Below are 22,088 nucleotides of genomic sequence, written 5' to 3'. Positions count from 1 at the left end.
GCATTAAGGAATCATTGTAACTGTGTTGTTTGTAACCGTGATTGCATTTTTATTCGCAGGAGTTTGCCACTGCTGTTTTGCTTTGTGTGCCCCACCATGGTTTAGCTTGTTTTTACTGTTTTGCCTACCTGTTTGCTAGCTTGGTTTTACTCTTTTGTTTTCATTTTTGTTTAACTTATATTGCCATTTTGTTCTGCCTGTTTTGTTATGTCATTTTACTCTTTGATTTATTAGCTTTATCGTTTTTAATTGACTTGTGTTTGTTTACTTTGTGAATTTACTTTGCTTTGCTTAGGTTTGACGTAATATTGTTTATATCATAGCCTACTCAATTCGGCTGTACTTGGGTGAGCTTAAACCCCTCCCTTCCCAGATCTACTGCTGTCGTGTATTGGTTTGCAGTCACACCTGTGGGCTGGATACTGAATGGCCCCTTCTGTCGTATACTGCATGAAGTGGATACATATGTAACAGTTATAACGTGCACTTTCACCTTCATCACTGTGTGTGTGTGTGTGTGTGTGTGTGTGGGCCGGGGGGGGGGGGGGGGGGGGGGGGGGGGGGGGGGGGGGGGAGGGAATTGTGTGTGATTCTAGGCACTGGGAGCACAGACGTGTGAATTCATTGAGTCAGTCCTAACCCCCTAATTCCACTTAACAACTCCACAGGGTTGTTGTAATCTTTTATTCCCTTGCTGACAGCCAGTACCCTATACTATCCTATTTTGATGGTTGTTACTTTGTGCTTTATTGTAGCTTTTAACAATTATTTAAATAAAGTGACTTTTTATTGCTTCATCCACTTTTTAATTTTTTTCCTCAATATTTATCAATACAATTGCCCATCCAATGTGAATACATCATGTCTCTGCCATTTATTACAAAACTTACCTGTGTACTGGGGAGCCTCTTTAAGCCTGTGATTGGTTTGGTGGCATCAGATTCCTAAGGTGCGAGTCCTTAGGTGGCGTAGTCAGGCGATTGCATTTATAACCAACTAGGAGCGCAAGGCCACAACTGTTTAACTGTTAACATGTTTATCACTAAAAGAATCCTTCCTGTGTTGAGTAGAAAAGAGAAATGCCGCTTCTGATTGAAACTAATGTTTAATCAATTTGCTGTAATTTCAAAGAGAGAAAAGGAAATGTTCATTGCAATAGGTCAGATGATATTCTCGTTAAGAAAGAATACCTTCAGCTGAAGGGAAGGGATGTATATCAGTACTGTAAAACAATACGATGGCCTCCAAACCAAAATGGGTATCAGTCATTCCACCTCAATTTTGATACCAGATGCAAGTCTCTCATCTGAAAGATCTGTAAGTGAACATTCCAAAAACAGTTACAGTTCAGAAATATTATGTATGGCAACTATTATTGCAATTGGATGAAGTTACATTGTAAAAATCTACACCACATGAAAAGGTAGAACAAATTAGGAAAAAAAAACTTCCAAAAATAAGATTTACATCACGTAATTGTTTGCTTAACACCTTCCAAAGGAGACTGAGGTGCATTGACAAATTTTACCAAAGATTAAAGAGCAGGGAAATAACATTGTATTTGTGCAATTCAGACAGACAGGCTAGCACACAAAGCTTTAAATAGGGACACTTGTCAACTCTTACATTTTTATTTTTTCACTGAAGCTATTCAAAAATAATCAAAATATTGTTACCTATGTGAATCCAAAGTAAAGAAACAAACATACATTTTATGTGTGTTTTGGTAAAATTAACAATGAGCTTGAAACAGATTTATTTTTGATGTTATATTATTTGACATTTTCTCACAAAATGAGTCATGGAGCGTTGGCAAAAACAGACAGAACATGCATACACTGTGTTTGTTCCTCCATCGCAAGTTAACATTTTATTCCTAACAAACCAATTCAATAAGATTCTCAAGATTATACTTTCTTTGTCAGTCTTTCTGGCTAAGTAAGGAAAAAATTCCACTTAGCTTACAATGCAAAGCCATAGGTAATAGAGTAATTTAACTTTTCAATTCTATGACATTAGTGATTACATTTTTCCAGGTGAACAGTTTAAAAACCTGAACTCTGATAGCTTGAATGCATATTCCATAGATTGCCGGATGTATCAAGGGAGGAATTATCAAATAGTAGAGTGACATAAATCTGCGAAATCTGTAATTAACATGACTCATGTTGAACCTACTTTGAGACAACTGAAATAAGCATCCAAAAGAATAATTCATCATTGTTAATAGGTGGGGAGTACATGTTTTCAGTGCTTTCATTCGTGATTCTTTGGAAGACCGTAAGCAGACTCTGAGAATATGTGCATATGAGTAAAGGATCAGTATTACCTGTGGAAAAATGAACACAGCAGTGAAAACTAATCCAACAATGTTCACAGTGGATGTGTCTGTACAGGAGAGCTTAACCAGTGAATGGTTCATGCAGTATAACTCATCTACTATTTTTCTGCAGTACCTTACTTGTAGACTCATGGCAAATAATATTGAAAATCCAACAAGGGAATACACCCTAGAGAACGCGATAAGTGCATACACTTTTGAAAAAGACATAATGCTATGATACTGCAGGGGGTGGCAAATGGCAACATACCTGTCATAACCCATCACTGTTAAAATAGTATATTCAGCAGCAGTGGATACATGCAAAGAAAATACTTGTGCTTGACAACAGGCAAAAGAAACCTCATGAGAGTGGGAGAGTAAATTACTCAGAAGGGGGGGTAACAATGTTGAGCTCTCAAACAATCCATTAAATGCCATGTTACATAAAAATATATACATTGGTTCATGCAGAGCTCTGTCAACACAAATCACTACAATAAGAATAAAGTTTAGGAGAATAGTGATCAGGTATAACAGGAGGAATGTTGCAAAGTATAGGTATTTCAGGTCCTCCATTTCATAATAGGGTATCAGTACAAATGATGTCACCACTGATGCATTTTCCATGTTCTTCTTGAAATCCCTCCAGAGTACTACAAGACAAAATATGTGCATATGAAAATATGTTGAAAATTTACATTTCAAAAGATGTTTCTCCAGCAATTAATATCATGTATACAGTCACAATTTCATATTAGTATTTTGAGACAAATCTGCTATACAAAAAAGCCGAATATCACTGTGCATATGAAAACAGGTTGTAAATTAATGTGTCAGAAGACATATTTCTGTAGCAATTAATGTCATGTACACAGTCTTAGCTTTGCATCAATTTGAAACAAAACCTACTGTACAAAAAATCCAAACCCTGCTTTCTGTAGTTTACTATGGTAGTAATATTTTGTGTGGACCTCACAACGCAAAATATTGTAACAAAGAAATACAGTTTCTGCCTGCATACCAACCAATGAGGAAGGAAAAAAGGATCCTCTCTGGTGATGATAAACACTGTTTTCTTGAATATTATTCATATTGAATGTTCTAAAAACCAAATAAACTAATGCAGCACAGAAATGGGGGAATTTCATAATACATACTGGCTAAGATTAAAAAAGACATGGATATTTTCATGAATTGCAAAGGAGTTGCAAGGACAGAAAACAAATGCAAACCAATAAGGCACCAATAACACTTTGTGCCAACAGTCCACACAAGTGACACTCAAAAATCATTCATGTGAGTTACACTGACATCAAACAATATTAGACATATATGTATAGTTTATATCCTATGCAACACACATTGGTATAAAATAATTAGTGCTCAAACAGCATCTCAATAGGCTAAAGTATGACTGCAGTACCATGTGGTGAGTTATATTTACACTATCATTATAGATATCACAGAAAGATTTCAGTTGAATTTGCTTCCATATTATTGCAGTCCATCTGATTGAGATTCACTGATTGAATAACCTCTATGCACAAAAGACAGAAAAATGCAAACCATATATGATTAGAATACATACAGCAATTTGAAGGCGAATACTTGTAAAGTTGAATTTCCCTTTTCTTCTTCCAGAGCCTGTTGCTGGAGCGCATAAGAAATGTTACCCAATCTATTAAGCTGTACATTCACCTTTTATTTATTTTAGAGGGAATTCCCAGTGTCGGTCTGACCACGTGGGTTTACCACACTCCCATCTATTCTCAGCCCTGAGGACAAAGAGTCCCTGAATCATCGTTCATCACTCCATTACAATCTCTGAATGATTCATATCACTGTCTAAGGTAGATGTAACATACCCTCTCTCACCTACTTCCACATGAGTGTCACTCATGTTTTTCAGAGGGTCAGGGAATCAGTTCTTTTTTCCAATACAGTCTGACCTTGCTTGATGTTATTCCCTCTTGTACACTGTACACTGCTTTAAGTGAAATATGGTGCTGTTGTAGGAAGGCCTGCCATTAAGAGGATAAGTGCAACACACAAGCACAGAGTACAACTGTTGTATTTCAGCCACCAAGCTTGTATCACCAAAAAGGTTATATCCACCAAGCTTCTGCTGTTTCAAAAGATTGGACCGCAACCAGGTGTTTGCATCCAGTGCTTATAACCTCATCAGGTTTTACCACTAGGCCTTTTCCACAGTGTCATGAAGGGGAGGGAGTGCGAGTTCACAGACCTGAGATGCAGTGGAGTGATACTTGAGACTGTGCCAGCGAACGGACAGTGAATCTGCTGTCCTTACTGTTGTGTGGAGCTAATTCTTCCACTTGGGGGCCAGAGGAGAGGAGGGACATGATCATAATTGAGATAAAATTTGTAATGCAGAATAATGCAGTATAAAGTTCCATGACGATGATTCATTTATCATGCCTAAAACCAAGTCCAGCTAATAATAATAATGTCCATACGCTATCCGTCCTCTACCATCCTAGGAGAAATAAAAGTAATCCACTGCAGCAAATTGTCATTATTTTTTCTTTACTTATTGAAACATAATTAAAAAAAACATTATTTGCTTAATTTTACTAAAATCTGCTTTGTCATCTGCCAACAATGATTGGGACCCGCAGCATCGGAACAAATTGGCTTTGTTCCGCCAGAGATAGCAGCGGGTAGGTTGGCCAGGGTTTTCTTATTTAACTGCTCTCAAGCACCCTTAAATTTGTCAGGTACCTGTGAGTTACTGGGATGACATCACTAGCTTTGCATCAATTTGAAACAAAACACTCATCCTCCAATGAGTGTCCACTTTACTGTGGTGCACCGTGTGATTTGCAATGGAAACAACAGCGGTTGATGTTGTTAGGATTGGGTCACAATATATCATGTACACACAATTTTTGTTTTGTTTCTTTGATTTGGTACTTGCTGCAATCAAGTGGATTCAATCAATAAGCTGCCTCAATGTAGATTGAGGCAGCTTATTTTCAGGTATGCGTAAAGAGGTGAACTACTGACAGGAAGAGGGGTGAAAGAAAACTTGGCAGCTAACTTTGACAGACTTTGAGAGAACAGAGACATCGGCACCTACTTTAATGTAATCTGGATGGATAGAGCAATTATCAGCATTTGTTGGGAGCTTACATCATTTAGGTAATTTGGTAAATACTTTTTGTTTTCACCAGGATGCCGGTAGACAGTAGTGTTTTGTGTGGGGCCCACCACAACCAAAGCACTGGTTGTTTGTATATAGTGTTTGTGTCATTGGGACAAGCAAGACAACATTTTGGAGACGCCTTTATGCTATTAGTTCACAGAAGCCAGGGTTTGAACTATTCCCACTGTGTTATCATTTTTTTAAATGAAAATAAACTGAACAAACCACTGCTGTAGCTGCAGTGGCTCTGAAGCCCAGAAGCAGCAGCGGAGGGACATTCCCAGTGTCAGTAAGTTCACCTTTTCTGCCTTGGACTGGGAGGTCTTGTACCATTCTTTGGGTTTGTTTGGTTGTTGCTTTTTCCTGCACACTCACAAAACACAATTAGGTTACACAAATTATTTCTTTAACAGAGATTTTCATCATTTTATTTTGAGCCAGAGCCGGTCCTGACCTCCCTGGGGCCCTAAGCAAAATTCTGCTTCTGCAAAATTTGGCCCTCCTACCTGACCCGTGAGCCATGTAAATCATTTGCTATTGCCTCACAGTCACACTTGACACCCCAGTGCTCCCACTACAATCCTCCTTCCTTTAAAACAGTTTGCTCTGTTGGTATAAGAATAAGTAGACGTATACAGAACAGAATGAGGTATAAACAAACAATATTGAATATTATTATTGAATAGAATACTTTCTATAGAATCTTAAGATAAGTGAATATTAGCATAAACATAAATAAGAAATTGTAGAAAATATAAAATGATGAAAATAATAAAATATAACACTGAGCTTTGGTTCTGCTGCCTGGTAATTAGTCCAGTCCTCACAATATTATACAATTAGCTTTGGCTATACAATGTAAACATAAGCCTATAGGCTATGGTTGCAGCTCTATGTCTCAAAATAGTAAAGTCGCGCGCGACGCAGTTTTCTTTCCCGAGCTGCAGGTTATAAACACCGTTGCCTGTTGCCTTTTATCAAGCTTAAAAAATAGATATCTCACTTTTGTCAGACACAAAAAAAAACAGACAGACAAGAGAGATGCACTCACTGCTGTAAATATTAACTGTGCAACTGGTGCAGCGCACCGGGGCCCAGAAGCTGTCAGGGGCCCATCAAGGAAGACGATTTTATGCTGCTTTACTATTGCAGGTGGGCCCTCTCGCGCATTGACCGTTTCACGCAGTCTTCAAAGTAAGACTAACCATTCAACGATATCATTAAAATTACTTGTAATTGTGATACCTATATATACCACCTTCACACCTTGTGTATAACACTTATGGTTTTGAGTCATAGCCTATTTTTATGTATTTTTATTTGCTCTTATTGAAATGTTCCAAAACGGCATGTTTTATTAACCCTTTCGCATGTATCTTATTTTTATGCTATGTAGCATAAATACGCGTGTGTTACGATACACGGTTCGTCATGTTTTCATTAGCGTTATTAAGCTTCTCATAGTCTTCGGTTAGCATTTGCTATATTTTTTAACATTAAATCACTGTTTCCTCAAAGCCAAAATTAACTAGAATTTTTCCAATCTAGCGTTCTGATCGCACCAGTTTTAGCATACGTGCTAAATGGCAAATCACACCGGTGTGACTGTACGTGCAAAAGGGTTAAAAATAAATATTATTTCTACCCACCACTTATTTAATTTTATTGTCTGGAGTGGTTGTGTGTGTGTGTGTGTGTGTGTGTGTGTGTGTGTGTGTGTGTGTGTCAGTGCATGTGTGTGTGAAAAAATATTTGCACCGAGGCCAGTCACAATTATGTTACGCCACAGGATGCACTGCAAACTAGCACAAAGTTTACCTGATTGCTGTTCCTGCAATTCACTCTCATGGTGTTTTTTTTTCCTCTTTTCATGAGGAAAGGATAGTTCTGCTTCATCCTCTCATTGAAGTTGTGAACATTGACACCCGCTTCAACACGAGGGGGAGGTGGGGCCCTTGCATAATTTGCGGGGCCCTGCGCAACTTGCGTAGTGAGCGTATAGGACCACCCGGCTCTGCCTACACCCTTTTTCACTAATTTCCCTTGCTCAGAAGGTGTCAGCACGTCAGAGGGGGCTTGATCTGACCTTTCTGAGCAAGTGTTTGAGAGACATGAGAGACAAGTGTTTGTAGAGAAATATTAAATCACTGATCTGTGGCCAGTGGCTTAGACATACCCAAAGTGACCTGACCTACCACCTGCCCCCTGGACCTCATCCCCTCCCATCTCCTACAAGCTTTCTCTCCTACACGCTTACCTGCACTCACACACATCATCAACACATCATTTACTACTGCTACTTTCCCCACCGGATATAAGCAGGCTAGGGTAACCCCATTGCTTAAAAAACCTACACTTAGCCCTACACTAGTAGAGAACTATAAACCAGTCTCTCTCTTTCCTATCTAAAACTCTTGAACGAGCTGTTTTCACCCAGGTTTCTGCTTTTCTTTCTCAGAATGACCTGTTGGACGCCAACCAATCTGGTTTCAGAACTGGCCACTCCACTGAGATGGCCCCCTATCTATTGTTGACACCCTGCGGTTGGCAAGAGCTACCTCCAGATCATCCGTCCTCATTCTACTAGACCTGTCTGCCGCCTTCAATAAGGTGAATCACCCATAATCCTTCTGTCCACGCTCACTGATCAGTGCATCACCTGCACACACTCCACTAGTTTGAGTCTTACCTCACAGGTAGATCCTTCAAGGTATTTTGGAAGGGTGAGGTGTCTAAGTCACATTGGCTAACCACCGGGCTACCTCAGGGATCAGTGCTTGGCCCCGTGCTCTTCTCACTGTACACTACTTCACTGGTCGCAATCATTCAGCCGCACAGGTTCTCCTACCACTGCTATGCCGATGACACCCAGCTCTACTTCTCACTCCAACCTGATGATCCCACGGTCTCAGCACAAATCCCCAGCAGCCTCTCTCAGCCTGGATGAAGGAACACCACCTTCAACTCAACCTGTTGAAGACAGAGCTCCTCGTCTTCTCAGCCAGCCCATCCATTCAGCATAACATCACCATACAGCTTGGCTCTGCTACACTAACTCCATCAAGGTCTGCAAGGAACCTGGGGGTAGTGTTTGATGACCAGCTACACTTTAAGGATCACATTGTGATGACAGCCAGATCATGCAGATTTGTGCTGTACAACATGAGGACAATCAGGCCCTACCTATCTGAGTATGCTGCATAGCTCCTTGTCCAGGTTCTTGTCATCTCAAGACCAGACTACAGCAACATTCTCTTGGCTGACCTACCTGCATGCACCATTGAGCCTCTACAGTTGATACAGAACACAGCGCTGTGTCTGGTCTTCAACTAACCAAAGAGGCCCACATTACACCTTTCTTTGTCTCGCTCCACTAGGTCCCTGTCGCTGCCCGCATCAAGTTTGAGGCCTTGTTGCTTGCATTCAGAACAACTAACAAATCTGCACCTACCTATCTGTATACTCTACTAAAAGCCCGAGCATACAGATAGGTTCTCTCCCGACCATTGTGCTCTGCTACCGAATGGTGCCTGGTGGTCCTGTCACATAGCAGCACAAAATCTCCATCCAGAACTTTATTGTCCCACTATTTTGGAATGAACTTCCAAATTTCACATGTGCTGCTGAGTTCCACCATCACATTTTGATGTTATGGAAATTAAAATCTGTTGAAGTATACTAAAGGTTGGTCTTGTTTCTGGTTAGCATGCTAACAATACATGTGACTGTATGTACTCATCAAATGACTGACTTTAATGACAGATGTACACAGAACAAAGCATACGCAGGAGTATGCTTTGTAAGTATTTGTGGTGTATTGCTCAGATATACATACATTGATACTAATACAGAATCAAATTGGCTATGTACAACGTATTGTAGCTGGAACAGAGGATAATGATTCTCTATTCTTTCAGTGCTTGGAATTTGCAAACAGTCTTGGAAGATATGTCTGAAGGAGGGAGTTTTCCAGTATGCATAAGAATTTAATATGTTTGCACGTATGTGGAATCCTCCTTTAACTTTCAGTTAGATAAACACCTCCTGGATCCTTAGCCATACATTCTGCAATTTCCATCCTGAAGCTGGCCAAATTGACCCTGCAACAGAATCTAGGTTAGTCAGGAGGGCTTCACCCTCTGAAGTGTCTCTAAGTCCCTCTGATGCCGTTGCGGTGTCCTCCTCAGGTTCTGGGGTAGGGCCACATAATGCTTACTTAATCAGGTACATCTCTTAAAGGTAGTGGGCGAGATTTGTGGAGTGGAGTTCCAGAGCCTGGGGTGGAGTAACCAGGGGTGGCTGCAACAGCATACACCTGGACACGGCATAGATGGAGCAGCAGTTTCAGCCTAGTAGCACCAGCGTCCTCCAGAGGTCTTTCAGGATACTCGCAACTACAGTCTAGGCTCTGATATCAGTGTGCAGACTTTCCCTAGCAGTGGGAACATCCCAAGTGTCTCAATGCACACAGGTGAGTCAGCATACTCATCCTGGTACCCAGGTAGCATAAGAAGGCAGCCATTGCTTTCTTGGAACTTAGCCTGACTGCATAGTGACAGATTGGTCTTTCAGGATTGCTTTGAGGAAGGGCTCAAAGGTGGTAGTCCCCAGTCTGAGTGCAAGAGGGCCAAGCTGGGGGAGTTGGGTCATCAGGTATGGATTCATCATTGGCTGGGAATTCTCATACCCAGGGTCCCTGGTGTCATATTTACAACACCAGGGGAAGAACAGGCTGTCAGGTACCATTAGAGGGTATTGGGGGTGATGAGCGGGCTCAGGAACTCCGAGGGTTCACTGGCTCTCCTTGTAGGTGGAGGCAACCATTTTTCTCTCACCATGTCTCCGGCAGCCTCCAGCTTCTCCACTAGCCCCACTATGTCCTCTGTGGGTTTGGGGGCTGGATAACTGTTTTGCATAGCTCATGGGGAACACACCTCTGACACTGATCTAAGACAACAGCATGAATGACTGCATCAACACTTGGCCCTGATGGCCACAGCCATGTCCTCTGTAGATGACAGAGCTGGTGAATAGGAGGTTGTAAAACTCTTCCACACAGTAAAATCCCTAGAGTTAAAATCACAGTGTAAACTTTTCTTGACACCAGAAGAGTTACCACAACAACCATAAGAGCAGAATGAACTCCAGCATCATTGTTAATTATCAGAGTTCATAAAACAAGTGTTTTCACACTGCCATTCAAACTCCGCCCCCTAATTTCCATTATGCTCAACAGCTGCAGCTCCTTTTTAAGCGACCTAGCTCATACTGCCCTACATTGGATTTATCAGGTAGGTTGTAGTGATGTGTTCAAATTCTCTCATACTAATATTGTAATGTGAACAGTGAATTCAAATGAAGTAGTTGCTGCTTTAAACGAGGACGCAAACTCAGTCAGCCTGTCAAGTTAGCTAGTTAAGTGTTTTGAGGTGGCAACGACGCTAGTTAGAAGCACTTAGCCAGCTAGGTAAGATGGAGACCTCACTGGTCAGTTGATTGCTGATGCTCAGTCAAAACTGAATTATATGTTACCAGTTTAAATATTACAGTGACAGTGGTCCCGGGCCAGAATTTACTGCTTATTGATGTTCGCTGATCTACCTAGCTGGCTAGCGAGCTAAAAGTATTTTTCATCATAGTTGTATATGTTACAGACCACTCCTCCCGCCTCTTTGGTCACTGCCCGCGTCTCTTCACGATATCATCACTAGCTGAACGTAAGTGGTCACGGTTAGTGGTTTGAATGGTAGCGTTAGGTAGGTTAATCATTTTATGTCCTCTGTATGGTTGATATTAATGTCTTTAATTTTACGGAAATAATACTTAGGTCATTGGGTATTTAACCAGTTACTAACTAACATAGCTTAGCAATTTTGAGCATTGTAGCTAGCTGGCTACCTAACTGTTAGTGCTAAGCACCATTGTTCTTTGCTTGTCTGTACAGGCAAGGTAACTAGCTAGCTAACATAACTAGGTAACGAACTTTGCGTCAGGTTTGAATTCAGCATGATGAAAAGAGTAGAGGGCAACTGTTAAGCGCTCAAAATAGTTATCCTAATATGAATGTATTTGCCCACAGAATGTTGGTGGAGGTCAGGTACAAAAGTGAGCAGAAATATGTCAAACTGATGCAACACCGGATAACTTTTTGTTATGTTAAATTTATTCTCTTATATATATATATGATGCAGGTGGGTGACTAATAATATTCCTTATCTTTGGACTTAGTTTTCATCAAATTCAGCATAACCGTGGAACACCAGGCTGGACTTAAAGTTTATAATGAATCTGGAACTGAGATTGATGATGATGTCTTTGAAGAAGTAGTGAAGGATCCTAATTGTGGTATTTTAAAGTTGATGTCTAAAGAGCATGCTGGTGAGTGTTGTATGAAGAAGGAAATAACTTGAAAATTTGAAAAATGACACCGCCCAGTAAGAGGCAGCATCTGCTAGGCCAGCATTTAATTCTGAAAAGGGACATTAGTTAAGTGTTAAATGCATTACATGCTACTAAATACATTTAGTAATGATGTCCTCTTAATCAAGATATCAAAATAGCACCAGGGTTAACCCCATTTAGAGTTTAACAGGTAGAATGCAAGTCATGAGAGGAAGTCACGCAATAGAATTAATCATAGGTGATTTTTAAACACAATCTGTGTCAGGACTCAGGCACAGACTCAGACGCGGACCACAAGTGCTCCAATTCCAGGCGTTTATAAGCAGAATCGTCAAACAAGCCGGCAGTCCAAAAACAGGCAGGGTCAAAATACCAGGTAGACAGTCCAAGGGGAAAAACAAGGATCAAAACCAGAAACAGGCAGGGTCAAACCTTGAAGGCAGGCAGATCAGGCAATCAGGACAGGAGGGCAGGCAAAAACGTAGTCAAGGAACAGGCAAGGCAAAAACCAGCAAAATCCAAACAGGAAAACAGGCGGGAAACGAGACAGGCAGAAAACACTGAAACGATCTGGCAAACAACACAGAGACAAGCAGGGTAGATATAGGGCTGGGCTGATTAGGTGATGGGAAGCAGGTGTGCAGGCAGGCGGGTGGAGACAATCAGGTGGGTGGAGACAGAGCGGAGAGCGGGGCAGGGCTAGAACACAAGGAAAACAAAGGCACATGGACAGGGAAAAACAAAAACACAACAGCTAGGGGGCGGGAGCCCTGACAATCTGCCTGTCTCCCAATATCCTTTGTTTCCTCTCACACGTAATCCTGCTCATTAAGCACAAATTCCTATTCGAGAACTTGGTTTGAGCTCAACCTAGCAGAGCAGTCACTGCCTGCCACTTTGAATGTGGAAGAGCTCTGAATAGGGCTCAAAGGAGCTAATAAATCCATTATAGTCCTTAAATGATAGTCATTCATCAACATTAAAATGTTCAAAATCTTTCCAGACTTTTCCAGCCAACGCACCATTACATTCCCTCAATACTGATTGTAATGTTCTACAACAGAAGTCTCTCCGAGCACATCACAGAGCCTCTCAGCTGATCTGTCATCATCGGACGACATGGTCATCTTGCTCCCTAATAAACGCCCGAGAGATGATGATGAACCAGAGCAGGTAAGTGCCGTAGTTTTAAGAGAATTCAAATGCTTGCACCGACCAGCAATACTAAACAAAAGACCAATAACTTACCAAATACTAGTTGACAAGGCAATTAAACAGTATTAAATCTAATGTGAATATCATTTGGGCAATTGCTACTATAGTGATAAAATAATAACATGCTTCATTTTAGTGTAATCCGGTATTTTAATGTGTCCAGAAATTAGTGAAACTGTTTTATTCTGGAAATGTACTCCGGAAGTTATATTGAAGTGATGCTCCACTTTGTAGAGATTTGAGCTTGCCTCCTGGTGAACATTTGCCTTACCGGGTTTTTGAATCCATGTATCCTTTCATAAAGTCTGTGAAAGCATATTTCACTCCCACAGCTAGATCGTGAATTCATACAAAAAAGCACTTAATGAGCCCCCAGATGCACTTTCTCAGATTTCTTGCAAAATAATATAAGGTTTGACGACCCACTCTAGGGAAAGGTTTACTATGAGGTATGTTCAAGAATGACTTCAAACCTCTACAGTGTGGAATATTGCCTGAAGGTTTCGCCATTTGTTCTTTGTAGCTGATTGAAAACATACTACAGAAGAGACCTGGAGGAGATTAAATAATTAAGGACTACATTAAGACCAAAACCCTGTCAGACACCACTAGAAGACAAATTGTCAATATACTCACTGCTGAAATGACAGAGACTCATGGGTAATATGCTTTTGTAACATTTTTATTTTTTAGTTTGTGTTCTCACTACTCAATGAGCTGTACAAATTCCATTGAACTTTCAATTGTTTGGCTTACACCACTGTTGTTGGCTTGTTTTAAGCACACAACCACCAAGACATGTGAGGGAAACATATGCAAAGGGAATTGTTTCCCTCTTCCCATACTTGAAGGACCCATATTCCAAAAAAGGCTATGTAAGTATGGTAGTATGGTTTATTACAGCTGGCTTTTAGTGCTTCATTTAGTGCCATCATACACTGCAGAAATATTCTGTATTTATATTTAAGTTCCCTTTCTTCCCTTACCTAATGTTATTTTTCTTTTTCAAAGGAACATTATGTAAGATTTTGGTCTAGATCCCTAAACCAGCTCACTCAGTGCAGCATAAGATAACACAGATCCTCTCACTTAAGGTATGCTAATACCTGTATTCATTTGTCTAAGATGGCCTTATTGTAACCACAGTCCTGCTCATAGGCTTCAACTATCACTTTGGCGGCAGCTAGCTGCTGCGACAATTGACACTTCTAAAGGAACCAGCGATGGTTGATTGAGAAGTGTTCTTGCCCGGGAAGACAATCTAATTATCAGACCTCCGGTATTTCACCACCAGTACTCTATTGTCTATCCTGATCAAAGACGACATAATCTCATTACCAAACCCCCGGTATTTCACCACATGTATTCCCACCCTTATTGATAGGTATTTGATTATTGTCTATACTGATCAAAGCTCTGTATCAGTATAAAGAATGCTTTCACTAAGTGCTCGGGGTCAGATTGACTCCGCTGAACCCAGAGTGCGTCTTCACGTATTTCTGATACTGCCGTTCCTGTAAATAAAGAAGTCTTTTCTGCGAAGATCGGAACTGCGCCTTGTTTTTCCTTACAATTACTATGACCCAGACAGCGGATCGGGGTACCTGGCCTGGCGTCTAAAAACGATCCAAAGGAAATCAATGTAAATGTAAATGTAAATCAGCTGCAGAGAGTCAAAGGCCAACATGCAGTGCATACACAGGAGGGCCAACTTCAGAACGAGAGCTGTCATCCAATTTTGAAGTTGTCCTGAATGAAGAACAGATCAGAGATGCAATATCCCTGATGAGGTGAAGCAGAAGATGAAATTGACCTTCAGCCATCGCCAGACGATGGTCCATGACCCACAACAATCTTCCAATGTGCTTTCAGTGTTTCCTCAATTTGCAGATGTGAAGGGCCTGGTATGTATTATATTTAGACTGTTTAGTATTGGTATACTGTACAAGATATGTTTAATTTGTTGCACTTTTCTACAGATTGAGCAAGACTTTGTGATGCTTTTTGATGAAAGTACATCTGCAAAGCTTCTTGAGAGGTGACCAACTTTCTTCAAGGATAAAGTCATCCAGCAGAGCAAAGGACTTTGTCTTTCCAGTGAACTTCAAGAACTGATTGAAGCAGCAGAATCGACACTTGCAGACAGTGAAGAACAGGATTTGTTTGGTATATATTACATTACTATTTTTCGTACCAATTGATCCATTTGTTAACCATGTCAGTTTTAGCAATTGTCAAGCTCTTGCCCACCTTAAATTTGGTCTCTCAATGTTGTTGCTGTAAGGGTGGGACAGCGGCCTTTCATCCATCCTACTACTGCTTCATTTACTCCCTCCCTCTGCGCAAGGCCGAAAGAAGCCAGGGAAGATGTCAGCCACTCAAGCCACCGGGAATCTTGTTGCATTCAAAAAGGTTCGTCTTTGCTTTGACAGTCTAATGTACATTCCTTTTGTCACCCCCACTAATGTTTTAGTTGGTGCAAAATTGCTGGTGTTTGTTTCCAGTTAAGCCATCAGACCACTTAAATGAAATGTTTTTTTTTTTTCCCCAGACAGGGAACAGTATTCAAGAACACCTTGATTCAATTGTCCAGCCTTGCCAGCCATATCTTCTTGCAGTTGGTACCACAAGAAGATGCATTCATGCATTTTACATCATAATGGACAAAATGGCCATACCATGTAAGACAGTGGGTTAACTGGGGGCATTTGATGAGCTGTTTAAGGCACATTTTGTCTTTGGCACTGCATACTGTGAGAGTTTACGTAACATGTACAATTTTATTCAGACGACGGTGTGATGGAGTGCCGTCACTACGGTTGAGTATGTGCTCTGACTGCCATACCAATGAGCCTGGCTCTTTGGCGTCGCGGTCAAAGTCGTATGGTTGGTACCCCGTAGACCCAGGTTCAAGGCTAGGTGGGGTGACTGCTCTCGCCCTTTGCTACAATTGGTGTTAGAGTGGGATGGCTTGCCACGAGGCCATTGGAGGCGTGTCCTGTGTGTGAGCCGTATGAGGGACCCCCAGGTTCAGTTGACTCCAGTGTATGAGGGACCCCAGAGATGGGTGAAGTACGGTGTGAGGGACCCCAGAGATGGGTGAAGCACTGGTGAGTAGGGCATCCTGGGATGGGAGAAGTACAGCAAGAGAATGCGTGAGGGATGCCATGGTGCGTGAAGTGCATGGCTGCGATTCCCGAAGGGGAGGGCAGTGTGACGGAGTGCCGTCAGTACGGTTGAGTATGTGCTCTGACTGCCATACCAACGAGCCTGGCTCTTTGGCGTCACGGTCAAAGTCGCATGTTTAGTACCCCGTAGACCCGGGTCTCTAGACGGCTCTCGCCCTTCGCTACAGACGGTTTATAATATAGATGTTGGGAAAGTCAAAGACAATCCATGAGTAGTTGAGTTAAGGGCTCAATTTCTCCAGTAAAGGAAGAATTGTGCATGAAGATATTCAGAAATGATTTGTTTCATATGTCGGTCTCATCACTTAAATGCTAATTTGCTAGTAGGGCACTTTAAGCTAATTCATAGTCTATGTCCTGGCAAAACACTAAGGTTGAAATGTGGTGAAACAGGATGTTTACATGTATCGGGTACTTTTTCTGGCTTTAGGAAGCATGTACAACGGTTACAGGAAGATAATGTAAATGCATTCAGTGTGGTAGCAAATGCTGAGGTAGGCAGTGAAGTTGATATACGGGAAGATTTTGATACTTTGGCTCCAAATACATATTCTGTTCCACCACTGTCAAACAAGAATACTTTGGATATGTGTGCATCTGTGGTTGCTCAGCTTCAAGCTGCAGGAGTTGGTCAAGTAACTGTATATAGTTTAGTTTGTTCTTTAGAAGAAATTGTACATGAAATACAGGGTCAGGTTAAGGACATGGCTCTCAAGTCTTAAGAACACACAGAATGTTTTGATTGTACACTGCAAAAAATCCAAATCTCACCAAGCATATTTGTCTCTTTTCAAGTCAAAATATCTCTTTACACTTAATATAAGACACAGTCACCAAACAAGCAAAATTTCCTTGAGCTACAAGGACTTGTTTTTAGACGGTGCATCTTGAATATCTGTGCATTTCCACTAGTTCCATTGGCAGATTTTTTCACTTATTACTAGCAAAAAACACCTTGTATTAATTATTTTATTTCTTATTTTTGAAGGGCTATTTTTGCAGTGTATTGAACGTTCTTTAAGTCAAATTGAAAATCCTTTTACGAAGTTGAATTCTGAGGCAAAGCGAAACATTTATTTTTCTGAAGAATGGGGAATGGTTAGTCCTGTGGAGAAGGCTCTTGGTGTGAGGTTTGATAACAGAAGGAACAAAACCACTGGAACATATGATCAGGTCACTGTGAGAGATACATTTGCTTGCATACCTATATTACAAACCCTACAGTCAATCTTTAAACATCCCAATGTCATAGATGTGTTTAGGTCCACAAATTCCTCAAGAGGCAATGTGTATACTGATATAGAAGATGGAATATACTGGAAGAGACATCCTCTTTTTTCCAAAGAGAATAGTGCCCTGCAGATTCAACTATTTTATGACGATTTTGAGACTTGCAACCCATTGGGATCAAAAAGAGGTATTCACAAGCTGGGAGGCATTTACTTTACTTTAAGGAACTTTCCACCAAAATACAATTCATGTTTGATCTGCATACACTTATGTTTGCTTTTCCATGCTCAGGATATTAAGATCTATGGGTGTAGCTCCATTCTTGAACCACTTGTCAGTGACCTCAAAATTCTAGAGACTGAAGGCATTGATGTCCCAGCATTAGGTGGGCGCATACGTGGTAGTGTTATTCAAGTACCGAACAATCAATTTCAAATCAAATCAAATTGAAACATTTGATTGTTGAACATCATCGGCTATTCAAACATTTATTTCCTAATAAAAAACTACTACCCAAACACCATTTAATGATTCATTATGCACGTTGCATATGGAATATAGGTCCCATTGTTCACATGTGGTGCAACGCGTTTTGAAGGAAAGCACAACTTTTTTAAGAGGCAACAGAAATGTTTCAAAAATATCACCTTAAGCTTGGCAAAGAAACATCAGAAATACATGGCATACCACTGGGAAACTTTTAGCTGGAATAGATTGATGGTTGATCCAGGAAAGGAAACTGCATTATCTAATATTCCTGCAGGTAGAGATCTTGGGGATCTCTCCAAGGTGCTGATGTGATGGTGGTGCCACACCCCTTTAATTATGAGTTAAATAGAAATTGATTAGCTTCAGTGTAAAAAAAAAAAAAAAAAAAAGTTCACCAGCATCTGGAACAAGCTTTTGCAACTTTTTTTGAAACCAGTTATTCAATTTTAATTGTTATAGGTTCAATGAAGTAATGAAAATGAAAATACAGTTCAGTAAAATTGTTTATTTAAATTAACATCTTTACAGGTAAAGATTTTTCTAATTCTCAGAATACTTTATGGATTGATGGACTGATTTGTCTCAAGTTGCAGGGATATAATTATGATCTCTAAGTTTCTTAGTGTTTGAGATTCATAACAATTGTCATTATCAATTGTAAACACCAGTTGAGCTGTGGTTGAGCATCTCTGTGGAAACAATTATGAAAAGCATTGTTGTACACATTAACATTTAACATTTCCAGAGGGGAATGACATATAGAGAGAGGACTCCAAACTAAACTATAATTAATTTTTTGTGGAGGGCAAAACAGGTATTTCACTCCTAACGTACCAATCCACTGTGAAATGTTCAATGGTACAGCTGGAGGCTCTGTGGGACATGTGATATTTTAAATGAAATGTTCCACTTAGCTTGGCTATGCAACCAAGAAAATAATGTCTTAAAGAATTATTTCATCATTACTTTTTGTGTCTTTGGAAAAAATATATGTTCTGAACAGATTGAAAATCTGCACTCTTACTGCTCGGATGCGCATTCCATAGATGGTAGGATTTGTCATGGGAGGAAATATCAAAAAGTAGAGGGACATGAATATGCGAGTTCCATAGTGAACATGATGCATATTGAGCCTACTTTGAGATATTTCAAAAAAAGCATCCCAAAGAATAGTTTATCACTGCCATCAGGTGGGGTGTCAGATGTCAAAAATTAGTCATAGCAATTAATAAAAGTATAAAACTGTTCCTGCATGTCTGGAAAAAAAAACATTTTTGGAATAACTTTCATGCACATAGATTCAAAGCGGCACCACTTCACTGATGAAAGAGGTGTGCCGAGACTGAATCTTTTAGGCTCATTTTTCTTTAGAAACACTGAGTGTATATCTTTTGTGAAAAATCGCTGAAATTGTTTTTGCCTACACACCTCTGTTTCAAAACTATGGGCTAAAATATGAGCAAGATGCACATCTATTAATAATAGACACAGATTTAAATAAAATAAGAAAAAGGACCAAAATGGCAGGCTTTTGTCATTTTGGGCTTAACTGTATGTTACTGGATGTAACATATGCTGAAGTGAGGGCAATCGCACATAATAAGCAATAAAAGCCATTTAGAAAAAGTATACAATGAAGTCATATCATCTCATGTTAATTACTGTGCAACTGAGCATGTGAAATATTGAGAAAATGTTGTGCAATTCAAGTTCAAGTCCCTGGATGCCAGTCACCATGGTGATGACAAATGATGACTTCTTGAGACTTGTGAGCTTTCTTACAACCAGTGAGAAAATAAAGAGCACTGAAACGAGATATTCTGCTGTCTACACTGTCTAAATCTAAAAGAAAAGGAAGGACAAAGGGGACAGGGAATGAACATACACCAGCAAGGCAGCTGTGAGATGAGTATACTGAGATGGCTTCAGTCATTTATGTAGGTGACACTCATAGTCCTGAACAGGAGTGGTGCATTATTTTTATTTCATTTAACCATGGACTGCATAAGAATACTAATCATTGAAATATATTTTGTTCCATATGGGAAGAAATCACCAATGGATATTTCTAAATTAAATAAGAACATTTAAAACCTCCAATTTATTCATTCATCTGTAACTCTACTTTTAAGAGCCAACTAATCATAAGAGATGACCTATGAGTCCTAGATAGATTCTTGTAAGTGGAGTGTACTGTAACCTAACACAAGTAGTTTACAAGGTACACAGTACACATCCATAGGACAGTCTTCAAATACCTAGACAGACTAAATGTGACTGTAGTACAATATGGTGAGATATACGTGCACTAGCATTTCAGACATCAAAGAAGGACCCCATCTGATTAAATTCAATTGAATATACTTACATAACATTGCAATCCGTTTGTTACCCTTTGCTTGATAATTGCAGATAATTGCTACCATACATATGTAGTCTGACTACATACAGAGAGTTGAAAGGGATTAATTCTGAAGTTAAAGTTTATTTCTCTCCCTCAAGACCTCGTGCTGATGCAGGTTACCCAAAGTCCAAGTCTTTCTATGAACCTTTTATTAAGCTTAGAGGGGATTCCAGGTGTCAGTCTGATCACATGGCTTTATAACACTCCTATCCGTGCTCTGAGGACACAAACAGACTTCCTAGATTCTACATCATTACTAAGTAATTGACCACTTAATGACTCTCATTAATGACTCATATACCATGCCTTGCAAAAGTATGCAGACCCTTGACCAATTCTCACATTTTACTGAATTACAAATGATACACTGAAATTTTGTTTTGTGTGATATTTTATTCAAAAACACTGAAAACCGGTGGTTCAGATGAGACGGAGATAAAACTTTTTGGCTAAATGCCACACATTTCTAACTGTATTTCTCGCTAAGATTATATATATATCAGCATTATTAACATTTTCCAACTGGATAGTAGCTGAACAATTCAGACAGAAACAAATACAAAATTAAAATACACATTAATATTTAAAGTCTATTAAACATGCTTGACACTTGTCATTTGATAGAAAGGGTGTCAAAAGTGTTCATTTGATGACTGTCCAGTTGATATGGAATGTGCCGCTTCGCTTGAATTTACAGCTAAAAACATTATGGATCAGCAATTCATTATTTCATGTTGGGATTAATTTACTTTTGACCTGGAACAGTTTGAAAATCCGCACTCTTACCGCTTGGATGCTCATTCCATAGATGGTAGGATTTATCATGGGAGGAAATATCAAAAAGTAGAGGGACATGAATATGCGAGTTCCATAATGAACATGACTCATGTTTATCCTACTTTGAGATATTTCAAAAAAGCATCCCAAAGAATAGTTTATCACTGCTAATAGGTGGGGTGTGCATGTTTTCAGTGCTTTTATCTGTGATTCTTTGGACGACAGTAAGCAGATTCTGAGAATCTGTGAATATGAGTAAAGTATCATTACAAGTTGAGGAAAACTGTACATAACAACTGAAATTAATCCAAAAATGTTTACAATGGATGTGTCTGTGCAGGAGAGCTTAATCAGTGCATGATTGCTGCAGAACACTTTGTCTATGTGTTCTTCACAAAATATGAGCTGTAGAGTTAAAGCAAACAACACACCAAACGCAACCAGAGGATACAACCATGAGAATGCAATGAGTTTGTACACTTTTGAAAGAGACATAATGCTGTGATACTGCAGGGGGTGACATATTGCTATGTACCTGTCATAGCCCATTACTGCTAAAATGGTAAATTCACTAATTGCATATGTGTGTAAGCAAAAGACCTGTGCCTGACAACAGGGAAGAGAAACCTCATGAGAGTGTGACAGTAAATTACTCAGAAGGGGTGGTAACAAAGCTGTACTACCATACAATTCATTAAATGCCAAGTTGCACACAAATAGATACATTGGTTCATGTAGGGTTCTGTCAACATAAATTACTCCAATAAGAATAAAGTTCATGACAATAACAATGATGTACAAAAAAAGAAAAAGAACAAAATACAGATATTTCAGTTTCTCCATTTCATAAAAGGCAGTCAAAATGATAGATGTCACCATGGAAGCGTTTTCCAT

General features: G+C 39.8%; 2 protein-coding genes across 2 annotated transcripts; both read right to left on the bottom strand.

The window, feature by feature from the left end:
• Positions 1–1,993: 1,993 nt before the first annotated feature.
• On the bottom strand, positions 1,994–2,899 carry LOC118774181 (olfactory receptor 8A1-like). The gene has a single exon (XM_036523340.1). It carries the CDS (start codon positions 2,897–2,899, stop codon positions 1,994–1,996), a length of 906 nt encoding a protein of 301 aa, XP_036379233.1.
• A 7,335-nt stretch (positions 2,900–10,234) lies between these two features.
• LOC118774180 (olfactory receptor 142-like) lies at positions 10,235–22,088 on the bottom strand. The gene is made up of 2 exons (XM_036523339.1): positions 21,167–22,088; positions 10,235–10,371 (listed from the first exon to the last, which is right to left on the bottom strand). Exons 1-2 carry the CDS (start codon positions 22,086–22,088, stop codon positions 10,235–10,237), a joined length of 1,059 nt encoding a protein of 352 aa, XP_036379232.1.

Source organism: Megalops cyprinoides, chromosome 3, assembly GCF_013368585.1.
Source record: "Megalops cyprinoides isolate fMegCyp1 chromosome 3, fMegCyp1.pri, whole genome shotgun sequence".
Classification (NCBI taxonomy): domain Eukaryota; kingdom Metazoa; phylum Chordata; class Actinopteri; order Elopiformes; family Megalopidae; genus Megalops; species Megalops cyprinoides.
This window is presented reverse-complemented; position numbering and strand designations above follow the sequence as displayed.